This window comes from Oncorhynchus kisutch, linkage group LG18 (assembly GCF_002021735.2).
Source record: "Oncorhynchus kisutch isolate 150728-3 linkage group LG18, Okis_V2, whole genome shotgun sequence".
Lineage (NCBI taxonomy): Eukaryota > Metazoa > Chordata > Actinopteri > Salmoniformes > Salmonidae > Oncorhynchus > Oncorhynchus kisutch.
Window position 1 is genome coordinate 65,800,556 of NC_034191.2, and position 16,808 is coordinate 65,817,363.

At 45.9% G+C, this 16,808-nt stretch overlaps 1 protein-coding gene across 1 annotated transcript in view; it reads left to right on the forward strand.

Annotated features, from left to right (window-relative positions):
- Window positions 1–16,808, forward strand: part of ctnnd2a (catenin (cadherin-associated protein), delta 2a) — a 386,866-nt gene that overhangs the window by 220,721 nt on the left and 149,337 nt on the right. The window contains exon 12 of the mRNA XM_031795295.1: window positions 5,674–5,995. Within this exon, the coding sequence (XP_031651155.1) occupies window positions 5,674–5,995 (322 nt within the window). The remainder of the gene's footprint in view (window positions 1–5,673; window positions 5,996–16,808) is intronic.

Consider the following 16,808-nt stretch of genomic DNA (forward strand, 5'->3'; position numbering starts at 1 on the left):
TTCTTTTCTCCCTTATTTCTGTGTTCATTGTGAGCATCACAGATCTGTAGCCTGGGGGAACGTTCCTCTATAACGGACACCCTGGCTGACGCACTGGGCTAATTGTTCAGTGTGTCACACATCAGTTTGATTAGTTGGAGAGTTGTCCCCCTGCTGCTAATCTGCCTGTGAGGAACCATTGGTGATGGCTATTATATTTTTGATTATTTCTCAATGACACGAAAACAATGGAAAGCTTTTCCTTCTCCTCGATTTCAGGCAGCCAAAGAGAGCAAGTGTGTGAGTGTGGGGGGGCTTTTGTCCGTTCATGTGTGTACCCTTCCCAGTAGATGGCCTCCACAGCCAGCTTTGTAAACCTCAAAGGTCAAGTCACCAGAAACATCAGTCCATTACCAGAGCAAATTACTTATTCACCAGGAAAGAGAGAGAGAGGGAGACAGAGACAGAGATACACAGAGAAGGAGAAAGATGGAGAGAGAGAGAGAGAGGAGGAAGAGGGAGGGAGAGAGATTCCACTAAAATGATGAGGAACCCTCAGTTTTTAGAGTGATTTTCTGCAGTGTGTGGTTATATTTCATCAGAACTTGATGAGATTAGCGTACATCTGCTCAAGAAACTTCTGAAGCATAGCCTTCCGAGTGTGAGATACAGAAATGGGCGGGGTATTTGTGTGTGTGTGTGTGTGTGTGTGTGTGTGTGTGTGTGTGTGTGTGTGTGTGTGTGTGTGTGTGTGTGTGTGTGTGGAGAGTGAAGGTCATGTAAATGTCACCACTAAGGGCAGGAGCACCGTGACAGAGAGTGTGTGTCACATACACAATGATGAGACCTTCTGGCTGACACAGACACACACACACACCACCTCAAACTCTGTCTAGAGTATAGTTCCATTAATCTAAGACGTCTTGGTAATTATGTGAATAAACACACATGCTCCTCTCTTGTCCAACAATGAATCTTATGCTTCAGTTTAATCAATCACAAATGGAGAAAACACACAGTGCAGGTTCAAAATGTTTCCTTTGTATAATGCGTTAACCACGTTACAGCCGACACACCCCACAAGCTGTTACCTCTCCTGGGAATTGTATCAGGATATTGTTGTGATATCACACCTGTTCTTAGAGAGGAACAAAAACATACTAAGTGAACCAGCAGTGTGTTTTTCCTTCATGTCTGATTCGTTGAATACCTGCCTACAGTATATGGTGCCTGTATGGTGAGTTACACTGTGTGTCAGTCTATAGGGTGAGTTACACTGTGTGCCAGTCTGTATGGTGAGTTACACTGTGTGTCAGTCTGTATGGTGAGTTAAACTGTGTGTCAGTCTATAGGGTGAGTTACACTGTGTGTCAGTCTGTATGGTGAGTTACATTGTGTGTCAGTCTGTATGGTGAGTTACACTGTGTGTCAGTCTGTATGGTGAGTTACACTGTGTGTCAGTCTGTATGGTGAGTTACACTGTGTGTCAGTCTGTATGGTGAGTTACACTGTGTGTCAGTCTATAGGGTGAGTTACACTGTGTGTCAGTCTATAGGTTGAGTTACACTGTGTGTCAGTCTGTATGGTGAGTTACACTGTGCTTCAGTCTGTATGGTGGGTTACATTGTGTGTCAGTCTGTAGGGTGAGTTACACTGTGTGTCAGTCTGTATGGTGAGTTACACTGTGCGTCAGTCTGTATGGTGAGTTACACTGTGTGTCAGTCTATAGGGTGAGTTACACTGTGTGTCAGTCTGTATGGTGAGTTACACTGTGTGTCAGTCTGTAAGGTGAGTTACACTGTGTGTCAGTCTGTATGGTGAGTTACATTGTGTGTCAGTCTATAGGGTGAGTTACACTGTGTGTCAGTCTGTATGGTGAGATACACTGTGTGTCAGTCTATAGGGTGAGTTACACTGTGTGTCAGTCTGTATGGTGAGTTACACTGTGCGTCAGTCTGTATGGTGAGTTACACAGTGTGTAAGTCTGTATGGTGAGTTACACTGTGTGTTAGTCTGTATGGTGAGTTAAACTGTGTGTCAGTCTATAGGGTGAGTTACACTGTGTGTCAGTATGTATGGTGAGTTACATTGTGTGTCAGTCTATAGGGTGAGTTACACTGTGTGTCAGTCTGTATGGTGAGATACACTGTGTGTCAGTCTATAGGGTGAGTTACACTGTGTGTCAGTCTGTATGGTGAGTTACACTGTGCGTCAGTCTGTATGGTGAGTTACACAGTGTGTCAGTCTGTATGGTGAGTTACACTGTGCGTCAGTCTGTATGGTGAGTTACACTGTGTGTCAGTCTGTATGGTGAGTTACACTGTGTGTCAGTCTGTATGGTGAGTTACACTGTGTGTCAGTCTGTATGGTGAGTTACACTGTGTGTCAGTCTGTATGGTGAGTTACACTGTGTGTCAGTCTATAGGGTGAGTTACACTGTGTGCCAGTCTGTATGGTGAGTTACACTGTGCGTCAGTCTGTATGGTGAGTTACACTGTGTGTCAGTCTGTATGGTGAGTTACATTGTGTGTCAGTCTATAGGGTGAGTTACACTGTGTGTCAGTATGTATGGTGAGTTACATTGTGTGTCAGTCTGTATGGTGAGTTACACTGTGTGTCAGTCTATAGGGTGAGTTACACTGTGTGTCAGTCTGTATGGTGAGTTACACTGTGTGTCAGTCTGTATAGTGAGTTACACTGTGTGTCAGTCTGTATGGTGAGTTACATTGTGTGTCAGTCTATAGGGTGAGTTACACTGTGTGTCAGTCTGTATGGTTGAGATACACTGTGTGTCAGTCTATAGGGTGAGTTACACTGTGTGTCAGTCTGTATGGTGAGTTACACTGTGCGTCAGTCTGTATGGTGAGTTACACAGTGTGTCAGTCTGTATGGTGAGTTACACTGTGCGTCAGTCTGTATGGTGAGTTACACTGTGTGTCAGTCTGTATGGTGAGTTACACTGTGTGTCAGTCTGTATGGTGAGTTACACTGTGTGTCAGTCTGTATGGTGAGTTACACTGTGTGTCAGTCTGTATGGTGAGTTAGACTGTGTGTCAGTCTGTATGGTGAGTTACACTGTGTGTCAGTCTGTATGGTGAGATACACTGTGTGTCAGTCTGTATGGTGAGATACACTGTGTGTCAGTCTATAGGGTGAGTTACACTGTGTGTCAGTCTGTATGGTGAGTTACACTGTGCGTCAGTCTGTATGGTGAGTTACACAGTGTGTCAGTCTGTATGGTGAGTTACACTGTGCGTCAGTCTGTATGGTGAGTTACACTGTGTGTCAGTCTGTATGGTGAGTTACACTGTGTGTCAGTCTGTATGGTGAGTTACACTGTGTGTCAGTCTGTATGGTGAGTTACACTGTGTGTCAGTCTGTATGGTGAGATACACTGTGTGTCAGTCTGTATGGTGAGATACACTGTGTGTCAGTCTGTATGGTGAGTTACACAGTGTGTCAGTCTATAGGGTGAGTTACACTGTGTGTCAGTATGTATGGTGAGTTACATTGTGTGTCAGTCTGTATGGTGAGTTACACTGTGTGTCAGTCTATAGGGTGAGTTACACTGTGTGTCAGTCTGTATGGTGAGTTACACTGTGTGTCAGTCTGTATGGTGAGTTACATTGTGTGTCAGTCTATAGGGTGAGTTACACTGTGTGTCAGTCTGTATGGTGAGATACACTGTGTGTCAGTCTATAGGGTGAGTTACACTGTGTGTCAGTCTGTATGGTGAGTTACACTGTGCGTCAGTCTGTATGGTGAGTTACACAGTGTGTCAGTCTGTATGGTGAGTTACACTGTGCGTCAGTCTGTATGGTGAGTTACACTGTGTGTCAGTCTGTATGGTGAGTTACACTGTGTGTCAGTCTGTATGGTGAGTTACACTGTGTGTCAGTCTGTATGGTGAGTTACACTGTGTGTCAGTCTGTATGGTGAGTTACACTGTGTGTCAGTCTGTATGGTGAGATACACTGTGTGTCAGTCTGTATGGTGAGATACACTGTGTGTCAGTCTATAGGGTGAGTTACACTGTGTGTCAGTCTGTATGGTGAGTTACACTGTGCGTCAGTCTGTATGGTGAGTTACACAGTGTGTCAGTCTGTATGGTGAGTTACACTGTGCGTCAGTCTGTATGGTGAGTTACACTGTGTGTCAGTCTGTATGGTGAGTTACACTGTGTGTCAGTCTGTATGGTGAGTTACACTGTGTGTCAGTCTGTATGGTGAGATACACTGTGTTTCAGTCTATAGGATGAGGTACACTGCGTGTGTGTTTCTTTAGGGTGAATTACAGTATGATTTACAGTGTGTGTGTGTGTGTGTGTGTGTGTGTGTGTGTGTGTGTGTGTGTGTCTGTTGTTTTTCACCTTTAAACTTGTTTTAGGGGCTAATTCCCTCTTTAGTGATCTGCTCACTAGTTCGCGTAAAGCTCCAGTCATGAAATGGCTACATATCGATCCTTACAGAGGCAGATTTATTACATAGCCTACGGTGTGTACCTGCCCGTCCTCTGAAGTAGAGTTGGTGGAAGAAATAGATACACACCCTATGAGACATGTTCACCTTCAGTTTATTAGAATTATTTGTTTTCTAAGTTATTTACATTTTGGTCGTTTAGCAGACGTTCTTATCCAGAGCGACTTACAGGAGCAATTAGGGTTAAGTGCCTTGCTCAAGGGCACATCGACATATTTTTCACTTAGTCGGCTCGGGGATGCAGACCAGCGACCTTTCAGTTACTAGCCCAACTTTCTTAACCGTTGGGTTACCTGCGTCTTTAATATCTTAATTAAATTTTCTCTGTCTCTTTTAGCTTTTCTATTATTTCTACACACTTCTGTCTGTTTACTTGTCTTTTTTCTCCTCTGTCTAACTATAACTTCTCTCCTTCCCTCCCCTCCCCTCCTCTCCTCTCCACTTTGCTCCTCCCCTCCCCTAACCTCCGTTCCTCCCCTCCCCTCTCCTCCCCTCCCCTAACCTCCCCTCCCCTCTCCTCCCCTCCCCAAACCTCCCCTCCACTCCTCTCCTCTTCTCCCCTAACCTCTGCTCCCCTCCCCCTATCCTCTCCTCCCCTCCCCTCTGCTCCTGTCCTCCCCGCCATTCCTCCCCTAACCTCTGCTCCTCTCCTCCCCTCCCCTCTTCTCCCCTAATCTCCACACCGATTCTCTCCTCCCCTAACCTCCCCTCCACTCCTCTCCTCTCTTCTCCTCTCTCTGCTCTTCTCCTCTCCTCTCCTCCCCTATTCTCCCGTCCGCTCCTCTCCTCCCTTTTCCTCCCCTCCCCTCTCCTCCCCTAACCTCCCCTCCCTACTCTCCTCTCCTATTCTCCCCTCCGCTCCTCTCCTCCCCTCTCCTCCCCTCTCTCCTCTCCTCTCCTCCCCTCTCCTCCCCTCTCTCCTCTCCTCCCCTCTCCTCCCCTCTCTCCTCTCCTCCCCTAACCTCCCCTCTCTCCTCTCCTCTCCTCCCCTCTCCTCCCCTCTCCTCTCCTCTCCTCCCCTCTCCTCCCCTAACCTCCCCTCCCTACTCTCCTCTCCTATTCTCCCCTCCGCTCCTCTCCTCCCCTCTCCTCCCCTCTCTCCTCTCCTCCCCTAACCTCCCCTCTCTCCTCTCCTCTCCTCCCCCTATAGACCAGATGCAGCTGGTCAGTGACCAGGTGATGAACTATGTCTTGTATCCCTATTTCCCACATGTAGCCCCATCCTCCCCCGGTGTCGACTCCGCCTCTTTACAGCGAGCAGGCAGCCACAGCGCCGGAGGAAGCAGCCACAGCGCCGGAGGAAGCAGCCACAGCGCCGGAGGAAGTTATGGTCGTGGGGGGGCCAATAACTACACTACAGTGGGCCCAGGCTATACAGCAGAGGCCTATGCTACGGACCCCTACACTGCAGATCCCTACCGTACACTACAGTACTGCCCATCTGTAGAGTCTCCTTACAGCAAATCTGGACCAGCCATGCCACCTGAGGGCACACTGGCTAGATCACCATCTATAGACTCCATACAGAAAGACCCGAGGTAGGATCAGGCATGCACACACACACACACATATGCACACGCACACACATATGCACACACACTCATGCACACACACACATTCACGCACACACATACTCCTACACACACTCCCACACCATCCCCCACACACCTTCACACAACATCAATCACCATTTCAATCATAGTGTCTGACCTTCAAATGCCCATAGGTCTATCCTGTGGTGGTCACTGGCCTGTATTACCACACATATTATTTCCCATGTTAATCGATCACTGTCAATCGATCACTGTCAATCAATCAGCAACATACAGAGCTGTGTGGTGGGGCTGTAGAGATTAGTAGGAGAGCAGAGAGGTTCACTCTGGAGGGAACTGACAGTCATTTGTGACAGACAGTACTAGTGTTTACACTTGACCTCTCCTTGGGGGGTATTGATTTGAAAACATAGCAGGAGACTTTATACCACAGAAGGTGGGTGGCACCTTAATTGGGGAGGACGTGCTTGTGGTAATGGCTGGAGCGGAATAGGTGGAATGGTATCAAATACACCAAACACATGGTTTGATGTCATTCCATTTGCTCCGTTCCGGCCATTATTATGAGCCGTTCTCCCCTCAGCAGCCTCCACTGACATACGCACACACAAACACACACAAACACATGCACATAAACTGCTTACACACACGAAAGACAGAGAGAGACTGAAGTAGACATTACTGTACCCGCAGAGAGACATATCTTTTCAGTCTCACTCTCTCCACCTCTCCTTCCCACTGTGCTGTGTTGTAGCCCAGCCTTCCTGGTGTGTTTCATTATTGCCCTGCACATGTCTTTCAATTAACCTGCTCCACTCCCAGTATATATATATATATATATATATATATATATATATATATATATATATATATATATATATATATTTCAGACAGTGTTCATGTTCAAATACCTTCATTACGGAGAGAATAAGCCTGTGACTGGGCTAGCTCTCAACAGCATCCATCAATCTGTAGAGAGAGGGAGAAAGAGGAGGGATAGTAATGGAAGGAGGAATAGAGAAAAAGGAAGGAGAGAAGACGGTGATGAAAGAGGGGCGTCGGGGACGCCGTGAGAGTTATTTAAGATACTCTTCAAAGAGGTAGGGTTTCAGACCGTTTCGAGAGATGGGCAGGTACTCCACTGTCCTGACTTTAGGGGGAAGCTGGTTCTACCATTGGGGTGCCAGGACAGAAGAGCTTTGACTGGGCTCCCTTAGGGGAGGGAGGGCCTACAGACCAAAGGTGGCGGAACGGAGTGCTCGGGTTGGGATGTAGTGTTTGAGCCTGAAGGTAGGGAGGGGCAGTTCCTCTTGCCGCTCCATAGGCAAGCACCATGGTCTTGAAGATGATGCAAGCTTCGACTGGAAGCCAGTTGCATGTGCGGAGGAGTGGGGTGACATGGGGGAACCTAGGAAGTTTAAACACCAGGCGGGCTGCTGCATTCTGGATAAGTTACAGGAGTTTGATGGCACAAGTGGGGAGCCCAGCCAACAGAGAGTTGCGGTAGTCTAGACAGGCGATGACACGTGCCTGGATGAGGTTTTCTGTGTGAGGAAAGGTCGAACTCTACCGATGTTGGAGAGCATGAACCTGCAGGAGCGAGTCACTGCTTTGACATTTCAAATCAAATGAAAGTTTATTTGTCACGTACGCCGAGTACAACAGGTACTTACAACAGTACAACCTTACAGTGAAATGCTTACTTACAGAATCGAATCAATAGGGCGAAGAAAAGTATGTGTGTGTAGATAAGTAAAGAAATAAAACAACAGTAAAAAGACATTTGAAAATAACAATAGCAAGGCTATATACAGACACCTGTTAGTCAGGCTTATTGAGGTAGTATGTACATGTAGGTATCGTTAAAGTGACTTTGCAGAGAACGACACGCTGTTGTTGTCCAGGGTCATGTCAAGGTTCTTTGCACCCTGGGAGGGGGACGCTGTGGAGTTATCAACCATGATGGAGAGGTCTTGGAGTGGGCAGGCCTTTCCCGGGAGGAAGAGCAGCTCCGTTTTGTTGAGGTTGAGCTTGAAGTGGTGGGCCGACTTCCAAGCCGATATGTCTGCCAGGCACGCACCTGTCACCACCTGGGTGTCAGAAGGGGTAAGGTGAAGAGTAGCTAACATAACACATAATACATGGCAGTAATTGAATACAGGACACTTAAAACTTTACAGGACATTTTTTCATGATGTAAAACTGAAATTTGATTGTGAAAAAGACCATTTTAGGAAAAACATTTAAGAGCTAGAGTTGTTGTACAGTCTGACAGCAGTGGGTAGAGTGGCATTTCTTGGGGCCCATTCGGGTAGTGATACAGGACAGTTGGTGGCTGTTTCTCAGGAGCCTGGTGGTGCAGTCACCTCTTTTGGAGGGAGCAGGTCATGCAGTGTTCAAAAGTGTGCACGTCCTTCACCAGGTGCACTGTGGTTGGACTGCTCCACCTCTGGAGATGATCCTCAGGGCCCTCCTCTGCAACCTGTCCAGTTGGGTGTATACTGTGACCAGATCTTCAGTGGGTAGGCCATTTCTGGCGTTTTGAGGCCTGCCTCACTGACTGCTCCACATGTGTGTCACCACTGAGGTTGGAATCTAGATGAAAACCAAGATAGCTGGTCGTTGATACTACTGGTACTTCCTGTCCTCCGAGGATTATTGGTGCAGGTTGTGGAGGGTCTCTTGAAAAAACTAATCCGGATTTCCACAGACATTTTCCTATTCAGGAGCATGTTGTTGGACAGTTCTAGTAGCTTTGCCTCCAATCCCATGGAAGTGTCCTCCTGGATGCTGGTAGCGGTATGGCCTAGGACAGCCCTACATCATCAGCGTACCCAGTGTCCAAAGTGTCACTGAAGACATCTCTCCGGGTGGACATGTGAAATAGAAACTGATATGGTGAGACAACGCCACCTTGTGGCTGAATGTGCCATTCGCCATCAACCCCTGCTTTCTTCCAGTGGTGGAGCTGAGGAGCCAGGCAATTCAACTTGGACACAGTTCAATGTCAGACAAATGTTGCGTGGTCTACTCAATCAAAGGCTTTGGTACAATAGTTGTTGTTTTTTGGAGTCTGTAGCTGTCAGCCAGTAGTAGTGCTTGACTTTGTGAGGTAGGCGTACTGGTTTGGGCACTCAGATAGGACTGCAAATTGTTTTTTCATGAGAGATTAGAGAGTTAGAGAGATCGGCCTTCAGTCACTCGTTGTACATGGGTTTGACACTTTAGGTATGGGATACACATTGTCAGTCTTCCAGGCATCAGGAACAGTCCCCTGCCAGTAGGTGGTGTTAACTATGTGTTTGATGACGGGCTAGATCTTCTGCTCTTTTTGTAGCCAGGCTGGAATGCCGTCCGGCCCATACATTTTCCATAGGCTGGTTCTGGTCAGTGCTGGCTTTATTTGGCCAATGCTGCACACAGCTCAACCTACTTGGTAGACATGGGCAGGGGCAAGGTGACAAGAGGTGTGGTGTTTGTCAATGCCTCAGAAAATAAGCCATTTAAAACATCAGCCATATCATCTTCTTCAACTCCTTCAACCTGTATTCTCAACCTTGTGTTTTCTTTTGTCCCAGTCCTTTGATAATGAAGTCCCACCATTCATTGGGGGTTTTCTTCTTTAGGTCCTGGATTTCAGATTTGTAGTAGTTTTTCTTTACTTTCTTGATAAGAATTTGCCACCTCATATATGGCAGACCATTCAGTACTGTCCATCCACCAAGGCAAAGCCTCCTTTCTGTTCTGGGTTACCAGATGGCATTTCTGCCACTGCACCTCACTTCTTCCCCCTGATGTTGCGTTTGGGGAGAACAGCAGACATTATGATCACTAGAGCTGAGAGAAGCAAGTACACTGGTGGTGTTGAAGTAATTTACTGATTTATTTATATTGATCACATCTAGGGTGACTCCCCTTTAGTCTTGTTTCATGTCTGGATGGGAGTTTGTCAGCATCTTGATGGGCAGGTGATTAAAGTCTTCACACAGGATGAGACCCATTTGGGGAGAGCACATCCTGATCACATCGACGGTGTTGATGAGATTAATCCACAGTGTTCTGCTGAGGTGTTTTGTCATGTGTCCATGGTGAATGTTAGAGTCCTCCCACTACCAGTTGAAACTGACCTGGGGAATGATTTAGGACGGAGCTGAAGCCACACACTTTGCCTGCGTAATGTAATTCACATACATAGCAACGCCCCCTCCTCTCATCCCCCTCTGGACCGTCTTAACAGCTGATAGTCTTGTATGAAAATAAATTAATCTGGGATATATTCCTGGGTCCATTTTTCAGTGAGACATACAATTTCTGTGTTTACTGACTGAAGAGGCAGTTCAAATTCATCCATGTTGCTTGTCAATGATCTTGAATTACAAACATGCACATTCAACGTTTTTGAGGCATTTTTGGATGTATTTGCGAAATCACATATTTCAACTAGAACTCTGCATTCACGTGAACGATTGTGTTTCAGATGTATTTCAGGTCTGCGACCTTCGATTGTCAGTATCGATCGTCTGTCTGCCCTTATCGGCTGTTTTTCCTCTCGCCCGCTTTCTTGTCCCCAATCACTGAAGTTTGTCTCAGATATGCAGTGCCAGTGGAGGTGAATGTGTTTTTTAAGTCCGTAAATAATGCAATGAGTATTCCAAAACGTTTGTACAATCCATCATTGTCAGAGTCACGCTTAATCTGTCAAAAGAGCAGGAAAAGTACGCAGTGCGACTGAAAACAGCTATAAAAAAACGAACATTTCAAACTTATGTTCCTCTCAAGCCTGGAAGCCACACCTAAAGCTGGCAGTTAGAGGGGAGATAGAGAGAGGTAGAGCAGAATAACAGATACAGAGAGAGAGCTGTCTTCATATGCGGCATTCAGAGTCAGCCTTGAGAGGGAATGACTTCACTCAGAGAGAGAAATGAGAGAGAGAGAGCTGACTTCATATGCGGCATTCAGAGTCAGCCTTGAGAGGGAATGACTTCACTCAGAGAGAGAAATGAGAGCGAGAGGGAGAGCTTTTAATGTCCAAGGTGATCAGAGCTATTCACAGAACACTATTCACAGAAATACAGTATGATAGAATATGAATAGCTCTTTGCTTCCACACCACTCACATTCATTGTCCTCAGTGAAGCCTGCCTGTCAGCTTGCTACTATAGTGTGTGTATGTGTGCAACCTGGCATGTCGTATTATTCTGTATGTAAATCTGAGACATTTAGGATGAAATGTTACATTTGGTATGGTTACATAAAAACTAAAGGAGGGTACTTGGTGGGGATGGGTGTGCGTATAATGCAGATGTCTAGCAACCCAAAGGTTGCGAGTTCCAGTCTCATCATGGACAACTTTAGCTAATTAGCAAGTTTTCAACTACTTACCACTTAGCATGTTAGCTAAACCTAACCCTACACTTAACCCTTTTAGCTAAGCCTTCGCCTAGCCCTAAACTTAATCATTTAACCTAACTTCTAAACTTAACCCAAACCTTAATCCCTTAACCTAACTCCTAAACTTAACCCTAACCCCTAGCCCAGCTAACATTAGTGAACACTAACTAACACTAGCTTTAGTCACCTAGCCAATTACCTAAAATTCATATCATACATTTGAAAATTAGAAACATATATGATTTGTTTGAGGAAACTAGGCGTATGTCATGCGTCACTACTTCACAGGAGAGCCATTATGCTGTCCCGTAGTAAAACTGCATAAGTGTTGCTCTCCACTTAATGGAGGACAGAGTTTTGAAATCAGTGGAATTAGAGTATGATAGCTAAGGAGATGGAGAAAACACCTGTCTCCGGATTACATCTTCAAACTAAGGGCAACCATGGCATCCTTGACAGAAACCATTTCAATAGAATGTTCATGAAGATGTCACTGCGACAACTGTAGATAGACGTAGCTGGTAAATTCGCTCTGTCTATCTACTCCGATATCAGAGCAGTCTCGTCTGAGTGTGCCAGAGCGCAGAATAACTGACAAATTTACAAACGCTCAACATCCGGTCAGAAGTTTACATACACTAAGTTGACTGTGCCTTGAAACAGCTTGGAAAATTCCAGAAAATTATGTCATGGCTTTAGAAGCTTCTGATAATTTGAGTCAATTGGAGGTGTACCTGTGGATGTATTTCAAGGCCTAGCTTCAAACTCACGAAACGTGAGTGCAAATCAATCCCAGAACAACAGCAAAGGACCTTGTGAATGTGCTGGAGGAAACAGGTCCAAAAGTATCTATATCCACAGTAAAACGAGTCCTATATCAACATAACCTGAAAGGCTGCTCAGCAAGGAAGAAGCCACTGATCCAAAACTGCCATAAATAAGCCAGTCTACGGTTTGCAACTGCACATATGGACAAAGACCGTACTTTTGGAGAAATGTCCTCTGGTCTGATGAAACAAAAATAGAACTGTTTGGCCATAATGACCATCGTTATGTTTGGAGGAAAAAGGGGGATGCTTGCAAGTCAAAGAACACCATCCCAACCGTCAAGCACGGGGGGTGGCAGCATTATGTTTTGGGGGAGCTTTGCTGCAATAGGGACTAGTGTACTTCACAAAATAGATGGCATCATGAGGTAGGAAAATTATGTGGATATATTGAAGCAACATCTCAAGACATCAGTCAGGAAGTTCAAGCTTGGTCGCAAATGTGTCTTCCAAATGGACAATGACCCCAAGCATACTTCCAATGTTGTGGAAAATGGCTTAAGGACAACAAAGTCAAGGTATTGGAGTGGCCATCACAAATCCCTGACCTCAAACCTATAGAAAATTTGCGGGCAGAACTGAAAAAGCATGTGCAAGCAAGGAGACCAACAAACCTGACTCAAGTACACCAGCTCTGTCATGAGGAATGGGCCAGAATTCACCCAACTTATTGTGGGAAGCTTGTGGAAGGCTACCTGAAATGTTTGACTCAAGTTAAACAATTTAAAGGCAATGCTGCCAAATACTAATTGAGTGTATATAAACGTCTGACCGACTGAGAATGTGATGAAAGAAATAAAAGCTGAAATAAGTCATTCTCTTTGCTATTATTCTGACATTTCACATTCTTAAAATAAAGTGGTGATCCTAACTCGCCTAACACAGGGATGTTTTACTAGGATTAAATATAAAGAATTGTGAAAAACTGAGTTTAAATGTATTTGTCTAAGGTGTATGTAAACTTCCGACTTCAACTGTAGGTGAGACGCAGGACCATATCCAATTTAACTCTGTATCCATCCAGGGTAAATATGCATGGCAATGCATATAATCTTATATAATGAATGTTTTATTAATATAATATCATCTAAGTGATGTGATGTGCCCATGTGCACTACATGGCCCAAAGTATGTGGACACCTGCTCATCGAACATCTCATTCCAAAATCATGGTCATTAATATGGAGTTGATCCCCCTTTGCTGCTATAACAGCCTCCACTCTTTTGGGAAGGCTTTCCACTAGATGTTGGAACATTGCTGTGGGGACTTGCTTCCATTCAGCCACAATAACATTAGTGAGGTCGGACACTGATGTTGGGCTATTAGGCCTGGCTCGCAGTCAACGTTCCAATTCATCCCAAAAGTGTTTAATAGCGTTGAGGTCAGGTTTCTGTGTAGGCCAGTCAAGTTCTTCCACACCGATCTCGACAAACCAATTCTGTATGGACCTCTCTTTGTGAATGAGAGAACGTGTTTCCACTGCTCAAGAGTCCAATGGCGGTGCCTTTTACACCACTACAGCCAACGCTTGGAATTGCGCAAGGTGATCTTAGGCTTGAGTGCAGCTGCTCGGCCATGGAAACCCATTTCATGAAGCTTCCGACAAACAGTTCTTGTGCTAACGTTGCTTCCAGAGGCAGTTTGGAACTTGGTTGTGAGTGGTGCAACTGAGGACAAGTGACTTTTATGCGCTACGCACTTCAGCACTCGGCAAACCCATTCTGTGAGCTTGAGTGGCCTACCACTTTACGTTTGAGCCGTTGTTGCTCCTAGAAGTTTCCACTTCACAAAAACAGCACTTCCAGTTGATCCGGGAAGCTCTAAAAGGGCAGAAATGTCATGAACTGTCTTGTTGGTAGGTGGAATCCTATGATGGTGCCACGTTAAAAGTCCTTGAGCTCTTCAGTACGGTGACCATTCTACTGATCATGTTTGTATACAGAGATTGCATGGCTGTGTGCTCGATTTTATACACCTGTCAGCAACGGGTGTGGCTGAAATAGATGAATCTACTCATTTGAAGGGGTGTCCACATACTTTTGGCCAAGCGGTGTATATCTTAGCCAGCAGCTTGTGTTAAACCCCAGACAGTGTGTGAAAGTGGTTGGCTTTGTAACACATATGCTAAGGCAGCCCTCTGGGGCTGAAGCGCTTAGCAATGTAGTGTGTGAGTGTTCCCATAGGCCTGTTAGCGTCCTAGTTAAAAGGTCAGATGCCACCGTGTCGCCCCACATTACTAAACACTTCACCTAGAGGGCTACACACACACACAAAGGAACGCACGCACATACGTACACACACACACACACACACATTACGGGAAGTCTAAAATATTCTTTATCTTTCAACTTGAGCTGTAAAACACATATTTTAATACGCAGCCACACAGCCGCACATTCTGCTATAGCATATGCACACACACCCAAACCCACCCTGCAACCCACATCACACCAGACATGATACATTCTGCTATAGCATATGCACACACACCCAAACCCACCCTGCAACCCACATCACACCAGACATGATACATTCTGCTATAGCATATGCACACACACCCAAACCCACCCTGCAACCCACATCACACCAGACATGATACATTTGTAATAACATCATCCCGGCTGTTAGGAGGTGCTAACAAGGTTATCTGCCATCAGAGGAAGAGAGGAGCAGTCTATGAGATGGAGGAGAGGTGGAGAGGTGGAGGAGGTGTTCCTGAAGATGAAACAGAGGATGGAGTGAAAGGAGGAGGAGGGAGGAGAGAGAAGGAGGGAGGCAAGAAAAGATGCATGTACTATATGTAGTACGTGTTACATGATGTGATACGACATATCATATGTTGTAAGCTACCATCATAGCTGATATGATTTAATATGATGTATCATACTGGAGTCAGATATAATCAGTGTGCTGGCTGTTTATTGTCACTATGGGTCCCATCACTGAGACAGCCTAATAAAAGGGAGCATGCTATTTATATAAGGTGTGGTTCACATTGGTCAGAGGGGTGTGTGTGTGTGTGTGTAGTTATGCGTGTGATGCTGCATTCTGATCGGCTAGCGTGAGCCTGACATTTTCCTATAAGTCAATTCAGCGACTTATTGTGTGTGTGTGTGTGTGTGTGTGTGTGTGTGTGTGTGTGTGTGTGTGTGTGTGTGTGTGTGTGTGTAGATGTGTGTGTGTGTGTCTAACCAGTAGGTGATTTCTCTGGGGAATGGTACATCACATGATACACTGAGACCTGGAGGAGAGCTGTCATCATTATGCAGGAGGTTGTGTGTGTGTGTCCGTGTGTGCGTGTCGTGTACAGCGTCATATGGTTTATGTATTACTGTGTGAGAGGATCTCCTTTAAATGAAAATTGAGGCCCAATTTTGAGCTACGTGTGAGATAAGTGCCGTTTTCTATGGAGTACATTCACATCCTATATGAGATACAATATCCAGCCACTCATACCATACTGATAATTTGCAGTCCTTGTACCTAGGAGATGTTTGAGGGTGTGTCGTATGTGTTTTTTTTGTGTGGACTGTAGCTATAAAGATGACCCTTTCTTCAGAGCTGCTCTTTATTGTACTGTATGTGTTATTGTATTGTGGTGTTGAGGTGAATGGATGTGGAGAGAGAAGTGGGACTGTTGTGTGAATATGACAGTGTGATATGAAATAAACCCGAGGCTATTATAAAGCAGAAACTAGGGACACACGGGAGCTTCGTTCATATACTTAGACACTGGTGCTACTATACAACCCGTCCATGCTTTTTGTCTCTGTTATTATTCTGTTGTTTCCCCTCAGAGAAAGGGAGAGAGAGACCAGAGGGAGATAAAGGGAAGAGAGAGATGGAGAAAGAGGGAGGTAGAGAGACATGAGAGAAAGAAGAAGAAAAGGAGAGAGCAGATAGAGGTCAAAGCGAAGAGGAAGGAAGAAGGAGAGGAGGATAAAAAGAGTGAGATGGAGGAGAGAGCTGGAGGAGGGGAAGGAGATGAAGAAGAGGAGAGAGAGGGAAGTGATGAAGGAGAGGAGAGAGGGGGAGGAGATGAAGGAGAGGAGAGAGGGGGATGAGATGAAGGAGAAGAGAGAGGGGGAGGAGATGAAGGAAAGGAGAGAGGGCGAGGAGATGAAGGAGAGGAGAGAGGGGGAGGTGATGAAGGAGAGAAGAGAGGGGGAGGAGATGAAGGAGAAGAGAGAGGGGGAGGAGATGAAGTAGAGGAGAGAGGGGGAGGAGATGAAGGAGAGGAGAGAGGGGGAGGAGATGAAGGAGAGGAGATGAAGGAGAGGAGAGAGGGAGACGAGGTGAAGGAGAGAAGAGAGGGGGAGGAGATGAAGGAGAGGAGAGAGGGGGAGGTGATGAAGGAGAGAAGAGAGGGGGAGGAGATGAAGGAGAAGAGAGAGGGGGAGGAGATGAAGAAGAGGAGAGAGGGGGAGGAGATGAAGGAGAGGAGAGAGGGGGAGGAGATGAAGGAGAGGAGATGAAGGAGAGGAAAGAGGGGGACGAGGTGAAGGAGAGAAGAGAGGGGGAGGAGATGAAGGAGAGGAGAGAGGGGGAAGAAGTGAAGGAGAGGAGAGAGGGGGAGGAG